This window comes from Saccopteryx bilineata, chromosome 5, assembly GCF_036850765.1.
Source record: "Saccopteryx bilineata isolate mSacBil1 chromosome 5, mSacBil1_pri_phased_curated, whole genome shotgun sequence".
In the NCBI taxonomy this organism is placed as follows: Eukaryota; Metazoa; Chordata; class Mammalia; order Chiroptera; family Emballonuridae; genus Saccopteryx; species Saccopteryx bilineata.
Genome location: NC_089494.1, coordinates 134662223 through 134676603, shown reverse-complemented (window position 1 = coordinate 134676603; position 14381 = coordinate 134662223). Strand labels below are relative to the sequence as shown.

The 14381-nt window shown below is 44.8% G+C and overlaps 1 protein-coding gene across 25 annotated transcripts in view; it reads right to left on the bottom strand.

Moving 5' to 3' along the window:
* Positions 1 to 14381, bottom strand: part of SVIL (supervillin) — a 304969-nt gene that overhangs the window by 58467 nt on the left and 232121 nt on the right. For 24 of the 25 annotated variants that reach the window (XM_066280539.1, XM_066280541.1, XM_066280542.1 and 21 more), the window contains 4 exons: positions 13278 to 13521; positions 12269 to 12839; positions 11268 to 11493; positions 2741 to 2876 (listed from right to left, as the gene is read on the bottom strand). In XM_066280539.1, the coding sequence (XP_066136636.1) occupies positions 2741 to 2876; positions 11268 to 11493; positions 12269 to 12839; positions 13278 to 13521 (1177 nt within the window). The remainder of the gene's footprint in view (positions 1 to 2740; positions 2877 to 11267; positions 11494 to 12268; positions 12840 to 13277; positions 13522 to 14381) is intronic. The other variant, XM_066280531.1, reaches the window with a different exon arrangement.

The window sequence follows — 14381 nt, the reverse complement described above, 5'->3', positions numbered from 1 at the left end:
GGGCACAGATGTGGAGAGCAAGCGGCTGCTGTGAAGTTCCATATTCTCTGACACAGGACTGACCTTTCCGTAGGGAAAGGCCAACTCTGCCTTAGTTCCCCAAATCTATTAATTTGGCCAAAAGAATCTTTTCTTACCACATAAGACCCAAAACAAAGATGCTGGTTACTGCCTCACACGTTTGTTTATGTTTTGGGGACAAACCCTTTGATAGAAACAAAACAGTTGCAGGATTTCTAAGGCAATGCTTACATTGTCTAATGTGGTGACTAGACAACCTCACATTGCTTATGTGTCTCACACGTTATTTTTATTGGGCAGCAAGAGTGTCCACAGAAGCAGTGGAAGTGACTTACTGTCCCTACCTCCTGCTCCCCCCACGTTCCTAAGGCTGCGGCTCACGGGACTACGCTCACAGCAAACAAAAGCTTGAGGAGGAGAAACCACAAAACACACGGTGACCACAGACATGTGCTGTTTGGTGAATTCGGTAATTGTGCAGGAAGCGATGACCTGAGTGTCCCGCCAGCCCCCTTTACTGGGGCAGACAAGGTCGAAGGTCCTGGCGCTTGCTCCCCCAGCAGCTCTCCATCGGGGAGGCTAGCCCAGCCCATGCGGCAAGACCCCGCCCGCGTGCACCACACCTCATGACCTCCCGCCTGCGTGCACCACACCTCATGACCTCCCGCCTGCGTGCACCACACCTCATGACCGCCCTTGTGCTCCCGGGAGGCATTCAGACACCCTGCAAGCTGTGGCAGTCCTCAAGCACTCCGCAGCTGTTTGAGGACTGTGTCTTAAAAGGCCTCACATCCGAACACACCAGAGGTGTGACAGAAATATACTGCTGGCCTTTGGAAAGAAATCAAGCCAAGGGCTTATTGGGGGCCATGTGAAAACCACTCGATCCCAGGAGAACTTGAGATTCCCAACGTCTGCTACACAAGCCTAAAATAGACCAGCTTATTGCTTATATAACTTCAAAGAGCTGATTGTCTCAGGCTAAAGTGAACTGGGTCACCGATGCTGAGGGATCTGCAGCTCCATCAGCCAGGGAGTCCGTGCACACCAGCCCCAGCAGCCTGCTGCTGGGGGTCTCCACACTGGGGGCCCCTGCAGTCACCTTCTCCCGTTGCTGGAGAGAACCCCTTGGCCCAGCGTTAGGCAGTTCAGAGCACATTCTCTCCTCACAGCCTCTGGGATTCAGAGCCTCAAGTGACCTCTGTTTTCTCAGTGGGCACAGCACTTATCTCCTTCTGCTCTTTCTGAGGAGTCTATTTGGCTTTTGTGTTTGGTGGCTCTATTTTCATTTTCACCTGGATATGGGACCACCGGCTTCTAAGGCTTCTTTGTAATCTTCCAAAATGACCAACAAGACGTTAAGTGTTAAAGATATTTTTGAGCTTTCAAGACCCCTTTAAATAAAGCTTATGGGCAATAGGACCTCGTTGAAGGACCCAATGTTCTGTTACTTCAGGATCTCGTTCTTAAAATCCAAATTTCACATCTACGCAAATCCAAAACCCATACATAATTCCATTTGAGAAATTTACTAGTGACCAAGAACTAAATGTCTTCAGGCATCATCTTTAATACCGTGCATGTTTCAATGAGAATTCAAGTTGCTGTTGCAACATAACATCAACGACACAGAAATACTACATACTCTAATACTCTAGTGGCCAAACTCCCGCCTCACGGTTGCACATGCTCACTTCCTTTCTGTGTAAGTTTCTTAGTGCAAAAAGGCCATGGTCACCATTTCTCTCTTTTACAGATGCTCAAGTTTTTAGAACTAGAAGGGGCCCAGGTGATCATGGGGTAGAAAGTGTTTTTTCTTTCCTGTTGGAAGATTTGTGGTGCTAGAAGCTGCCCTGTGGCTGTGGCTGTCACCATGTCTCCTTGCCTCTGGGTAGTAAGTGCATTAGCAATTGCCAGGCCAAGCAGCAGCAATGTCACCATCCCTTTTGAAACCGTGCACTAACTGATCAAAAGCTGGTCATCATTCAATCATTAATTTAACAACTCATCAATACTTTCACATATGAAATCCTTGCCAGGAATGATGGCAACATGGGACTTAACTTATTTAAACTGGCAACATAGTTTCCTGAATATTCTCAATAAGAGGCGTACCTGCTCATTGTGGAATATGCTTATTACAGCTGTGAAATAAGGTCTCGCTGACCACAGAAATATGTCCTTATTTTGAAGACTTGGGTTTTAAACCTCATTGTAGGACATGTAAGCCCATACTTTATATGTAGCATAATAAAGTGTTGACAGCCAATTAAAATTTTTTGTTGTAAAGGCTTTTGTAATATTATAGAGTCAGACTTCCCTTAAGAAGGTTTTAACACAAAGTAAAAGTACATACTTTAAAACTCAGGAACCTGTTTGCAGGTACACTACGCAGGTGGCACTGCTGCCAGCTCAGTGACATCTCAGGAACCCGTTTGCGGGTACACTACGCAGGTGGCACTGCTGCCAGCTCAGTGACATCTCAGGTGGCACTGCTGCCAGCTCAGTGACATCTCAGGAACCCGTTTGTGGGTACACTACGGAGGTGGCACTGCTGCCAGCTCAGTGACATCTTAGGACTTCACCTCTGGATCAGTGAGACCGGCGTGAAGGGCAGGGGGCACTGGTGCCCAGGACGGCCGTTAGTGTCATGCGTGCCCAACTGCTGCAGCGCAGTATGGAGTCAGTGCAAATACTCCCTCTACCGGGAGGATGTTACCTTCTTCTTGAGAGACTGCTCTGTGTCCTGCACGTGCAGGCTGCTGGTGCTGGTGACGGACGCCCTGCCGTACTCCTGCTTCCTGCCCAGCCTGTGTTTCCAGTCCTCCTCGCCGCTCTTCTTCAACAGAGCCAGCCTAAGGGGACACATACCAATCAGACAGTCAATGCCAGACGCTTACTCATAACAGAACTGCGACGTGGGTCAGGGAGGAGTCTTTGGCCATGAAATGACCACAGTTACCTAATTTTAATCTTTCTGCATTTCATCTATTCTGAAGTATGTCTGGAAAACATATTTTAGGAGTCCCTTTTGTAAGATGGTCCCAGAGAGTTTAACGTTGATTGAAACACGAAGCTGAAATCTGATTTCCCAGATAAAAACAGTATCATCATTCCGCCAAAGGAATAGCTGTGATTTTTCCTTGGGATCCCCAGAAAGAAAAAAAAAAAAAAAAAAAAAGAGCCTGCTAGTGACCCTTTCTGGTCCCTTGATGAAATAACATATAATGACTAATGCTAGATGGTAACTTATTTGCAGAAACTCAGGCAGAAATAGGTTTAAAAACTTAAAGCTGCCTGACCTGTGGTGGCGCAGTGGGTAAAGCGTCGACCTGGAAATGCCGAGGTCGCTGGTTCAAAACCCTGGGCTTGCCTGGTCAAGGCACATATGGGAGTTGATGCTTCCTGCTCCTCCCCCCTTCTCTCTCTGTCTCTCTCCTCTCTTTCTCTCTCTCCCTCTCTCTCCTTTCTAAAATGAATAAATAATAAATAAATTTAAAAAACAAAAAAAACAAAAAAAACTTAAAGCTATAAGACACTGATAATTTTTTTAATATTTATTTATTTATTTATTTATTTTAGAGAGGAGAGAGACAGAGAGACAGAGAGAGACAGAGAGGAGAGAGAGACAGGGGGGAGGAGCTGGAAGCATCAACTCCCATATGTGCCTTGACCAGGCAAGCCCAGGGTTTCGAACCAGCGACCTCAGCATTTCCAGGTCGACGCTTTATCCACTGCGCCACCACAGGTCAGGCGACAATTTCTTAATATCCTATCTTTTAATGACAGATAAAAGATGACATATAAGATTGTTTCTGTTCCTGAATTCTAAGCCCTGTTTTTTCTCCCCTCCAGATAAACGTGTCTTTCCAATCTATCTTCTTATTACAGAAACTTCTCTTCAAACCCACTTTAAAAATTATTACTTCAACTTCCCTCAGAGACAAGCTATACACAGAAAAAGAATCTAATTAGCTGAGATTATTACTTAACCTACTTTTGTTCAACCACAGTGTGACTCGATACAAAGCTGCCTGGGTGGCATCACCTGGGAAGGGTTACTCTGGTGAGAGTGAGGCCGTTTCAGCTAACTCTGTCAGGCCGAATGAAGAAGTCTTAGGGCGTCTAAGTTGGATAAACATGGGAAAGATAACAGGCAAGAAAGTGGTGATCAGTAAACTCGTTTGAGCTTGATGCTGAAACACTTAAAGATTAGGGGAAAAGAATGATTAGACCCCTCGCCCTGTCCGTCCAGCCTGCTGGGCCATGTCCTTTAAATACCCCAACACATGTCCACACACAGGGTTTTTTGTAAGCAGCACATCAGCTCCAGCCAGGCCGATAACCATGGTCAAGTAGCTTGGTCTTCCTTCCTTATTGGTCACTCTGGAAACCGAGCTGGATGGTCTCAAAGAATTTTCGATTAAGTTTCCTGATTCTATTAAAATATTTGAATTGGAAATGGGATGAGATATATCAGACTTCATGATGAAAGTTTTGTTAAGCAAATGAGAAACATTTTTCAGTACTTAAACAAGACTAAATTCACACACGATCACACCTTACACTTGTCTGTTCATTCAGTCAAGTAATAGGAAGTAAGTCACAAAGAAAAGAGCCCCCTGAAGTGGACAGGGGCTTCAGATTCTGCACCAACCCCCACCCTAATCTCTCCCTTTTTGTTATGAGACAGCAGATAAGACCTCCAATGACCATCCTATAAACCTAGCACAATGCCACCTTGTTTATCTGTGATAGTGTGATTTATAATAAGAAATACACATTTGGTCTTTGTCCCTCTTTCTGGCAGAGAACTCCTAAAGCTCCCGGAATTTCCTAAGTGATGAGAGCCATAAAGTGTCTTCTATTCTATTAATATGACTTTCAGGACACATCTACGAATGGAGACTGGTGCCAGGAAAACCAACCATGGGATTAGAAGGTTGAAATTTTCAGCCCAGGACCTCCAGGAGAGGGAAGAATGGCTAAAGACTGATTAAATCATTGGCAATGTGTAACTGAACTTAAAAGTCATATACAATAAAGCCTTCATAAAAACCGAAAAGGACGAGGTTCAGAGAGCTCTCAAGTTGGTGGAACATGGAGATCTGGGGAGAGTGGTGGGTTTGGAGAGGACGTGGGAAGATCTATGCCCCTCTCACATACCTTGCCCCGAACATCTTTTCCCTTTGGCTGTTCCATTTTTATGATAAACCTCTGATCTAGTAAGCAAAGTGCTTCTTTGAGTTCTGTGAGCTACACTAGTAAATTAACTCAACCCAAAGTGGGGGTTGTGGGAACCTCTGATTTATATAGCCAGTAGGTAAGAAGTACAGGTAACAACACCTGAACTTGTGACTGGCATGTGGAATGGGGTGGGAAACAGTTTTTCAGGACTGAGCCCTTGTCCTGTGGGGTCTGATGCTAACTCCGGGTAGAAAGTGTCAGAATTGAGCTGAACTGAGGGGCACACAACTGGTGTCAGAGTGGCCTGGTTATAGGGGAAAACACATGCATTGGATGTTGGAGTCAGAATCTTGCTGAGAGAGGCCCCGTTTGGCTCGAGGACCCATTTGGCCTTACATTCTATCATCAGTGATGTTGGACAGGACACTGCATGTGACAAGGGCTAGTTCATGTGCTTGAAAACAAATTGTGAATTCCTTTCAGCGTTTTTGTCTGAAGTTCAGTTTATATATGACTAAGGTTTATCTTTTCTTCAATTATTCTCAATGAGTCAGCTTTTTCCAATAAGAAAAAAGACTCTAACAAAACTAAATCATTAAGATATAACTAGTATTTGCAGTAGAGCTTTTAGAGGTTTCCAAGTATCTAGAAATGAGACTTTCAAAAAGTCAGTGAGGCCAGTCCTTTTACACTCAAATGAAGAGGTGCCTCTAACTCATCGCCCTGTGGAGACAGACAGGGCGTCACCCTGACACGTTTCATGCAAACTGATCGTAGAACCAACTCTGTCTCCTCACCTTTGATGCAGACCAGCAATAACTCATCTTGGCCACCTACCCTTTTAATCCAATCATATTGGATTCCAAATGATTCGGGAGAATAAAAAAAATACATTAAAGATTTATCCTTGTGAATTGTGTTTATTAAAAATAATACGCTATAGTTTCTGAGGAATTTACCAAAAAGAAGCTTCCCAAATATTTGGTGCAATGACAACATCATCTCAATCATCATTTGGGTTCCTTGGTGGCTGATGTGAGGCATGAAAAACTGACTTTAAAAAAATCGTGGAATCTTCACTACTGTATAGTTTACCTTATACTTTGCTGATCTACACAACAACCTCTAAGAAACTCAATATTGTTATTTCCAATCTGACAGACAAGAAACAAGGCACACACAGGCAAAGGGTGCCGGTGGGACAGGGGATGTGGTTCCAACCCAGGCATGCCCTGCCTCCAGCCTATGCCTGTCTCACAGCATTAGTGCCGAGCGGACCAGATCCATTTCTGCTAAGGTTTCAGGAAGCGGTGTTGTATTCTGGCTTTATTATAATGTCCTCCCACCCTGTCCAGGTTGGCCTTCAAAGATTCCTCCATTCCAAGAACTGGAATCTTGCTTCTGGATGTGCTGGCAGGGCCCTCATCCAGGCCTTCCAAAGACTACAGAGAGACCAAAATTATATGGAAGAAACTGTGGTTCAATTGAGCGCACATGGTACTTTGACCCAGCCCTAACCTATGGAATGCAAATGATGGATAACTTAAAAATAACACACACTGAAACTTTAATGTATTATTCCTGTCCCTTTAGATTTCCTATTTGGTGTTCAATGATCAGAGGAGGGCAAAAGACCTTTCCAAATGCGTTCCTGCCTCCTACAATCTCACGACCTTCCTGACTCACCACAGACCACCATGCGCGGGAGAGGCCCGAGGAGCTCAACGTCTGCTCCGACACACGACATAAATTCCTGCCTGCGCAATTCAAACAACTGTCAGCACTTTCAACGTCTGCCAAGGCCAAGTGCTCTTTGCAGGGCTATGATGTGGAGAGCCCGAGCATCTGCTGAGCCCTAGGCTGAGACCCTGGTGAGTGGCACTGCATAAGCCTATCAGCCCCGGGCCAGGTGCTCGCCAGGCCGCCTGGGGAAAGGCTCGCTCTCTTGCCACAGCCCACACTTCTCTAGCAAAGAATACAGGCTTGAGTGGCTGCTTCAGGGGCACTGATCTGACAGCCCTGCCGACCAGAACAAGTTCTGCAGGCTCATGCCAGTCAGAGCAGGGTCAAATATGGGGCATGCCCCTAATTGTCCATGTTTCTTCCTCCCTCTTTACAAATGTCCCTGAGTCTCAGAGAATCACTGGCACCACAGATATTTCAGATAAGGCTGACAGCACGGATTCGTATTTATAACGGCCTTAGCTGGTTTGCAGGCTGGAAAGGTGAAGTAACCTGTCTCTTAAATGAGGACAAATCAGAGATCAGAAAAGAATGGTCAAAGGGAAGTGATACCTTTATTCCTAGTTCTTACATAGATCTGGGGCCCTCTAGCGGTTGAACTCTCCCTGCTACAAGTTAGGAAGGAACGGGCAGTTGGTTGGGGAAGCAGGACTACAGCCTCTTCTGAGTGGAGGGCAGAGTGGGGATGGAGGAGCCTGCAGCCAATGCAGGGGGACCTCAGCCCCCGTACATCAGAGCTCTGCAGGCTGGCAGGAGTCCTGGGGTGAGTTCTGCAACATACTGTACCTAAGTCCTTACATTCCACCAATTCCCCAAAGGGAAGGGATGGCTCCTTGGCCTTTTTTAAATAATCTGCTTCCCAAATATAAAAGCTTGGATGCAGTTGTGTCAGTTATTGTGAAAATAAGATTTCACAATTCTAAAAGATTAATACACGTTTAAAGAGGTAGCAATGGTTTTTTTTTTTTTTTTGGTTTTTTTTTTTTTTTTTTTACAGAGGCAGAGATAGACAGGGACAGACAGACAGGAACAGAGAGAGAGATGAGAAGCATCAATCATCAGTTTCTTGTTGCATGTTGCGACTTCTTAGTTGTTCATTGATTGCCTCCTCACATGTGCCTTGACTGTGGGCCTTCAGCAGACCGAGTAACCCCCTGCTGGAGCCAGCGACCCTGGGTCTAAGCTGGTGAGCTCTTTGCTCAAGCCAGATGAGCCCGCGCTCAAGCTGGCGACCTCGGGGTCTCGAACCCGGGTCCTTCCGCATCCCAGTCCGACGCTCTATCCACTGTGCCACCACCTGGTCAGGCGGTTTTATTCCTATATAACATAGAAGTTATTTGACATGCAATGCTTTTCAAAGACGTTCCCAAACAGGACAGTTTATACTTCAGTCATTTGGACAGTTATGAAACAGTGGTTTTATCAATCCAGTGGGGACAAAAGCAGATCATTTTTAAGTTTTATGCTGGTTAGGATTCAAACTTGACATTCCAGGTGTCAGAAAAGATGAAAAAAGAAGAAAAAAAACTTTTGTATGTTTGTCCTTGAGCATCAGACATGGTCCAGAAGAGGATGGGCTGAGGGGAGAGTGGAGCCCAGAGACCACTGTTAGTTCTGCTCACCAGGTGACCTTGGCGGCCACCGAAACTGAACCCCTTCTTCTGGCAAGATGAGGCAGTCCGAGGGAGTTAGGACAAGGTTGAAAAGCTCTGTTTGCAAAAAAGTAAAGTAAAGCTCAAATAAATATGCAAAGAGCTGTCCTATTTTAAATAGGTCAGGCTTCATTGTCTCATTTTAACAGAAGGGAGGGATTAGAAGCCCAATTTAGGGAAAAGCTACCACAAATGGATTGTAAGGATATATACAGTTTTGTTATTTCAGCAGAGTACAAATAAAAGTGCCATCAAACCAGGAAAAAGAGTCTCTGGTGATATACTTTATATTAGCATAATTTGTTATAAACATAGCTGCTAATGAAGTGCCCCCATCCTTTCTTTCTCCAACACACAGGCACGCCTTGTTTTATTGTACTGAACCTCACAGATGTTGAATTGGGTTTTTGTTTGTTCTGTTTTTTTACAAATTGAAGGCAAGATCCTCCACCAGTGAAAAGATTATTATGTGCTTCTTCACTGCAATACTTGCCTGACTGAAGTGGTTGGGAACCCAACCCACATCAAATCTAAAGTATGTCTGTATATTTTAACAATGAAACTGAAGACCTGACTCTTTAACAAGCGTTCCTCATTATCGTGGCTCTGAACAGTATGGGGTCACTCTTGGAGATGGAGAGGTTCTGTCTCCCACTAGCTGAAGGTGCACACAGCTGACTTCGAACACTTGCAAGCAGTATCCAGACGGAAATCTCACAGCTGTCCTCAAGCTCCTCAGCCATCCACAGAGCCGGGGGTAAGAAGCTGCACCTTTAGAACAGCTCACGTTTTCCAAAGTGAGAACTTCACAGTAGGATTAAAACTGCTTCCAGAAAAACACAGAGACTCTACAATTTACTAAACACAGCTAATAAATCAATAATTATTGCACTGTGGCTAGACACAAAACTTCATCGGAAGTCCTAAGTCCCAACAGATAGATGATACCCGAAGACAGGGAAACCACCTTGAAGAATCTTTGAGAGAAGGGGCATCTTAGTATTTTCCCACTGGAATTTTACCCCAGAAATCTTTTCTGATCTATAAAACACCAGAACTGTGTATTAGTGACATTTATCATTAATTCCCTTATGAAGTCTCTCTCTTCTCACCTGACCGGTTATCAGTAGTTGGATCTCAGGGATCCGACTTCTGTGAGTTGGTTCCTCAGAGGAGCGTTCGGTCTGGGACTGCCCGTTTCCCATGCGCGGGACACCAGCCCTCTCACCAGGTTTACCTTTAACAGACCCCTCAGTCTAGTGGGTCTGATTTAGTGTGAATTTTAAGTGAGAAAGAAAAAAGTAAATAAGACGTAACAAACTTTAACAATTCATGAATTGAAAAATGTTCCATCTAGTTAATACTGCTCACAAAAATTAGGGGATATTTTGTCCTTTCATATTCATTTTGAAATATCCCCTAATTTTTGTCAGCAGTACATTTTAAGACTATTGTTCAAAAGCTTGGTTTGAAAACCAGGATGAAGAATTCTCATTGTAGTTGGATAGGTCCATCAAACGACAAAAGTGTAACCAGAAAAGGAAGAGTAGCCAGAGGCTGAGGAGCAAGCAAACGGCAGAGTGGTGGGAGGTGCCGAGGAAGAGTCCAGGCGGACAGAACCGGAAGGAGCCGGCAGTGGAAACAGCTCTGCCCATCATCCCGGGAGACGGACGAGACCTCTCTGCATGCAGTGCTCCTACCAGCGTGGTCTCTTTCACTGCTTAAGTCAAGGGTGGCTGAATGTTGACAAGGAAAATACAGCCTTAAGTATTTAGCTCTTGTTATTTGTATCTGTCCCATTCAAATATCTCTTCTCAGTCCCCCTACCGTTCTTTTGCATGCAGTGATGCTATGGTGTTGGTACTCAAATGGAACCTTTCTTAGCTATTACCAGATACAAAATTTCTGAGGGTAGTTCAGAAAAGTCCTCTAATTTACTTTCTGTAAAATAAACAAAATTTTAGATTTCCATCCTCAAGATTTATATTCTAAAAATGAGCTTATCTTCAGCCTCTGTATGCAGACATGCCCTTCTCATGTTTGCATAGAGAAACAGTCACCAATAGTAAGGACATTTGATTTGATGCCATGCAGAGTTGAAATGAAGAGATAAGCTCTCTCTTCCCATCACTGGAAAGTCAAAGAATTTAATATAAAAAAAGAAAATGAAACTGCAAACAAAAGAAGCCAGCAAATGTCTGTTTCTGTGGTTTCCTTATGAGTCTGGAGCCAGCCCTCCGCCAGCCTTCTCCAGCCAGGCAGGAGTGACTGCCCTTCACTCTCAAATACTTTTTTTTAATAAAGATTTTATTTATTCATTATAGAGAGGGGGGAGAGAGAGAGAGAGAGAGAGAGAGAGAGAGAGAGAGAGAAGGGGGGAGGAGCAGAAAGCATCAACTCCCATAGGTGCCTTGACCAGGCAAGCCCAGAGTTTTGAACTGGCAACCTCAGCGTTTCCAGGTTGACACTTTATCCACTGCGCCACCACAGGTCAGGCCACTCTCAAATATCTTGACTTCCCCAAGACTTCTAGGATAACAACACCTCTTCTTACGTTGCCGGACTTGGGATTTCATCTCTTCTCCCATCATTCTGATCTTTTCTTAAAAGCAAGTTGCAATTCCTCCCCAACAGAATTACTTTGCCGTCATTAAATCTGATTACCTTTCTTTAATTGACATGGTTTTGCTGGGTGAGTCGAGGATGCACTCCTCTGTGGGTACTCTGACGTCTCCAACAGCAAACATCGCAGCTGGATTCTTATAAGGCTTCTCCTGTGGTTGTTCTGAGGGCTCCTGCTGCTTCCAGGACCCTGGGGCTGCAGCCGGAGCCACAGTCCTCCCAGCAGTTGTGCCGGTCTGCTCCGAAGTAGGCTCCCTGAACTCTGCTGCTGGGAAGAAAGGGAGCAGCGTCAGCACTAGCGCTGCAGCAAGTATTCCTCCAGCTATTCACCCCACCACAGTCCTGCACTTGGAGTTCAATGTGTGGGCACAGGGCTGGTTACCCAATCCACTGGGATTTATGCAAATCTGTGGCAGGCTACATTCTGTGAGAAAACCAGACTCCCTAGTGGGCGACTCCACATAGCAAGTCATTTGGCGACAATTGGTTTCTTCCTGTGTGCAAGAGACAGGAAGTTTGCTTTCATGGTACACTGACTAACATTTCTGCTCCTCCAAACAATACTTTCAAAATGTGCCACACTTCTAAGCCGAAACCACCATGGTAACTGATACACTATCATTTGCCGTAAATGCAGAAAGAGTAAATCCGTGCAGTGTGGCTTGCTGGTCTGCAGGAGAGCCTGGAAATTCAGACCTGCTTACTTCGCCTGGGGCATTTGGGGTCACTGGCTCCAAAAGGGGCCAGCAGAGCTGGCAGTTTACAAGGCTTTAATGTGACCAGTCATCAAACACCCTTATCAAGAAGGAAGAGCTTCAGGTTTTCTTTTCTTTTTCTTTCTTTCTTTTTTTTTTATTGCTGAAAAGTTGATAATCCACTTGAAAGTCAAATTAAAGAGGAAGAGAAATCTGGGGCAGAGTAGGGTTCACAGTAAACTGTTAACTAGTGCTGGTTATAAACTGCCTTCATAATTTCTACCAACAATCATGCATAAACTAAAAACCCAGCTGGTTTCTAAGACTTGAGGAGCAGCAGCAACTCACCTCTCAGCGAAAACTTCCTCTTAGTGACATTCTCTACATCCACCTTCTCTTCAAAGGGCTGCCTGTCCTTCAAGTGTCCGCTCCCCTGGGCCCCGCTTTTAGCAGTGGCAAATTCCTCATCACCAAGGTGGGTGACAGGAGCCTGAGCCGGCTCCAGGCTCCCTCTTCTTGGAACAGTATATTTAGGTTCTTTATGTCTGTCTCCTTCTCGGACTCGGCTGAGGATGGGGTAGGATGGCTCTGCTTCCTCCACGGACCCGTACTTTTTAACACCACCATCTCTACCTGTCAAGACTCTCTTGCTTTCTGTCTCTGCAAACTCTCTTGACATGCCTTTGCTCCCGCTGCCCTCTACTGAAGGCTGCCAGGCTGCAGACTTCAGAATGCTTCTAACTGTGGAGTCTGGATTTTCCACCAAAGAAGGAAACTTATAGTCCCTCTCACTGGTGCTGTCATTCACAGACGGCTTTGTCCGAAGTCCCCCTGCATACATTGGAGAGACTGTAGATGCCATGGTGGACGTGGATGTGTTAACAGTGGGTGAGAAGGGAATGAGCTTTCCACTCTGCACCTGGGAGGACACAGTAACAAAGGAGAGAGTTGATTAAAAATACAGGCTCTGTCAGTCCCAGTGTATGGGTTGACCTAGACTAAAATATACATTTGGTGCAATTTCACTGCTTGTCTTGTGGGAAACCAATCCTAGACAAGGTTATCCAGTGTCTCATTAGTCAGATTGTCAGGGTGAACAGCACACCGTGTGTCCCATTTTTCTCTCCATGACAGATGCTTTCCATCCAGGTGATTTCAGCAAGCAGATTATGCCAGCAAGAAAAGAGACACATACTTGGTGTGGTGACTTAGGAGTGAAGCCATTACTGAGTCATCCACAGGCAGCACAGTAACACAGTGATTGCCTTCATTCGGTCACTATCCTGAGAGATCCCAGCGCCCCTATCTCTAAGCACACACTGGGGAACTGCAGTGCGACAGCGGCATGCACACCCACCTGTTCCACCTCTCCGAGGGTGACCGGCTGAGTCTGATAGCGAGCATTCATTCTCCTCTGTCTCGTGTCTATTCTGTTTCGGGTAGAAATAGCTTTTGAGACTGGCTGGGACAATTTGTTAAACAAGGCCAACTTCTCTGCCAAGCTTAGCGTGGAGGAATCAGGTTCACCTTGTTCAGCAGAATCTTTGCCCTCGTTTGCCTGGTCTCTGGCTAACGCCTTTTGGTGAGCAGACGCCTGTAATCTGAAAGGCAGGGAAAGTTAGTAACAGATAAAAACAAACACAAGCCCACCACTAACTTTGTATGTTACTGTTCTTCCTGAGTGTCAGTTTTGAAAAGGCTCTATTTTTTGCCCACATACAGTTAGAACAGGTGCAAGCAATTGTTTAGCTCTTAAAGGACACAGTGACAAGCAGAGGCACCTAGGTACACTAGCCTTATCAATTTCACAAAGAGCAAGTTTTTTAAAGCTCTGTAAAAGCCTGAATTTCCTATTTAAAAAAGAAATTAAAGTCAGCTTGGACATAGTTTATTTTAGAGAGAAAAGTTATACTGTTAGCATCAATTATTAAGCGAAAAAGAGTCTTCAGGCATCACTTATGGCATATTTAGACATTACCTAAAAATGTAGTTCAGAAGGTCTTTTCATTTTATATAATTAGCAAATAGGACAGGGGTCAGGAACCTTTTTGGCTGAGAGAGCCATGAACGCCACATATTTTAAAATGTAATTCTGTGAGAGCCATACAATGACCCGTGTACGTTAGGCATTATCCAATAAAAATTTGGTGTTGTCCCGGAGGACAGCTGTGATTGGCTCCAGCCACCCGCAACCATGAACATGAGCGGTAGGAAATGAATGGATTGTATACATGAGAATGTTTTAAATTTTTATTAAAGATTTGTCTGCGAGCCAGATACAGGCATCAAAAGAGCCACATCTGGCTCACGAGCCATAGGTTCCCGACACCTGAAATAAGATAATCATGGATAATCATGCTTTCAAAAACGTTATTCACAACACTGGGTTTTGATTTTAACTTGCTAAACACAAATGGTTTAATTTTTTTTTAACTTTGTGTCTATGAGTTTTATTTTTTCT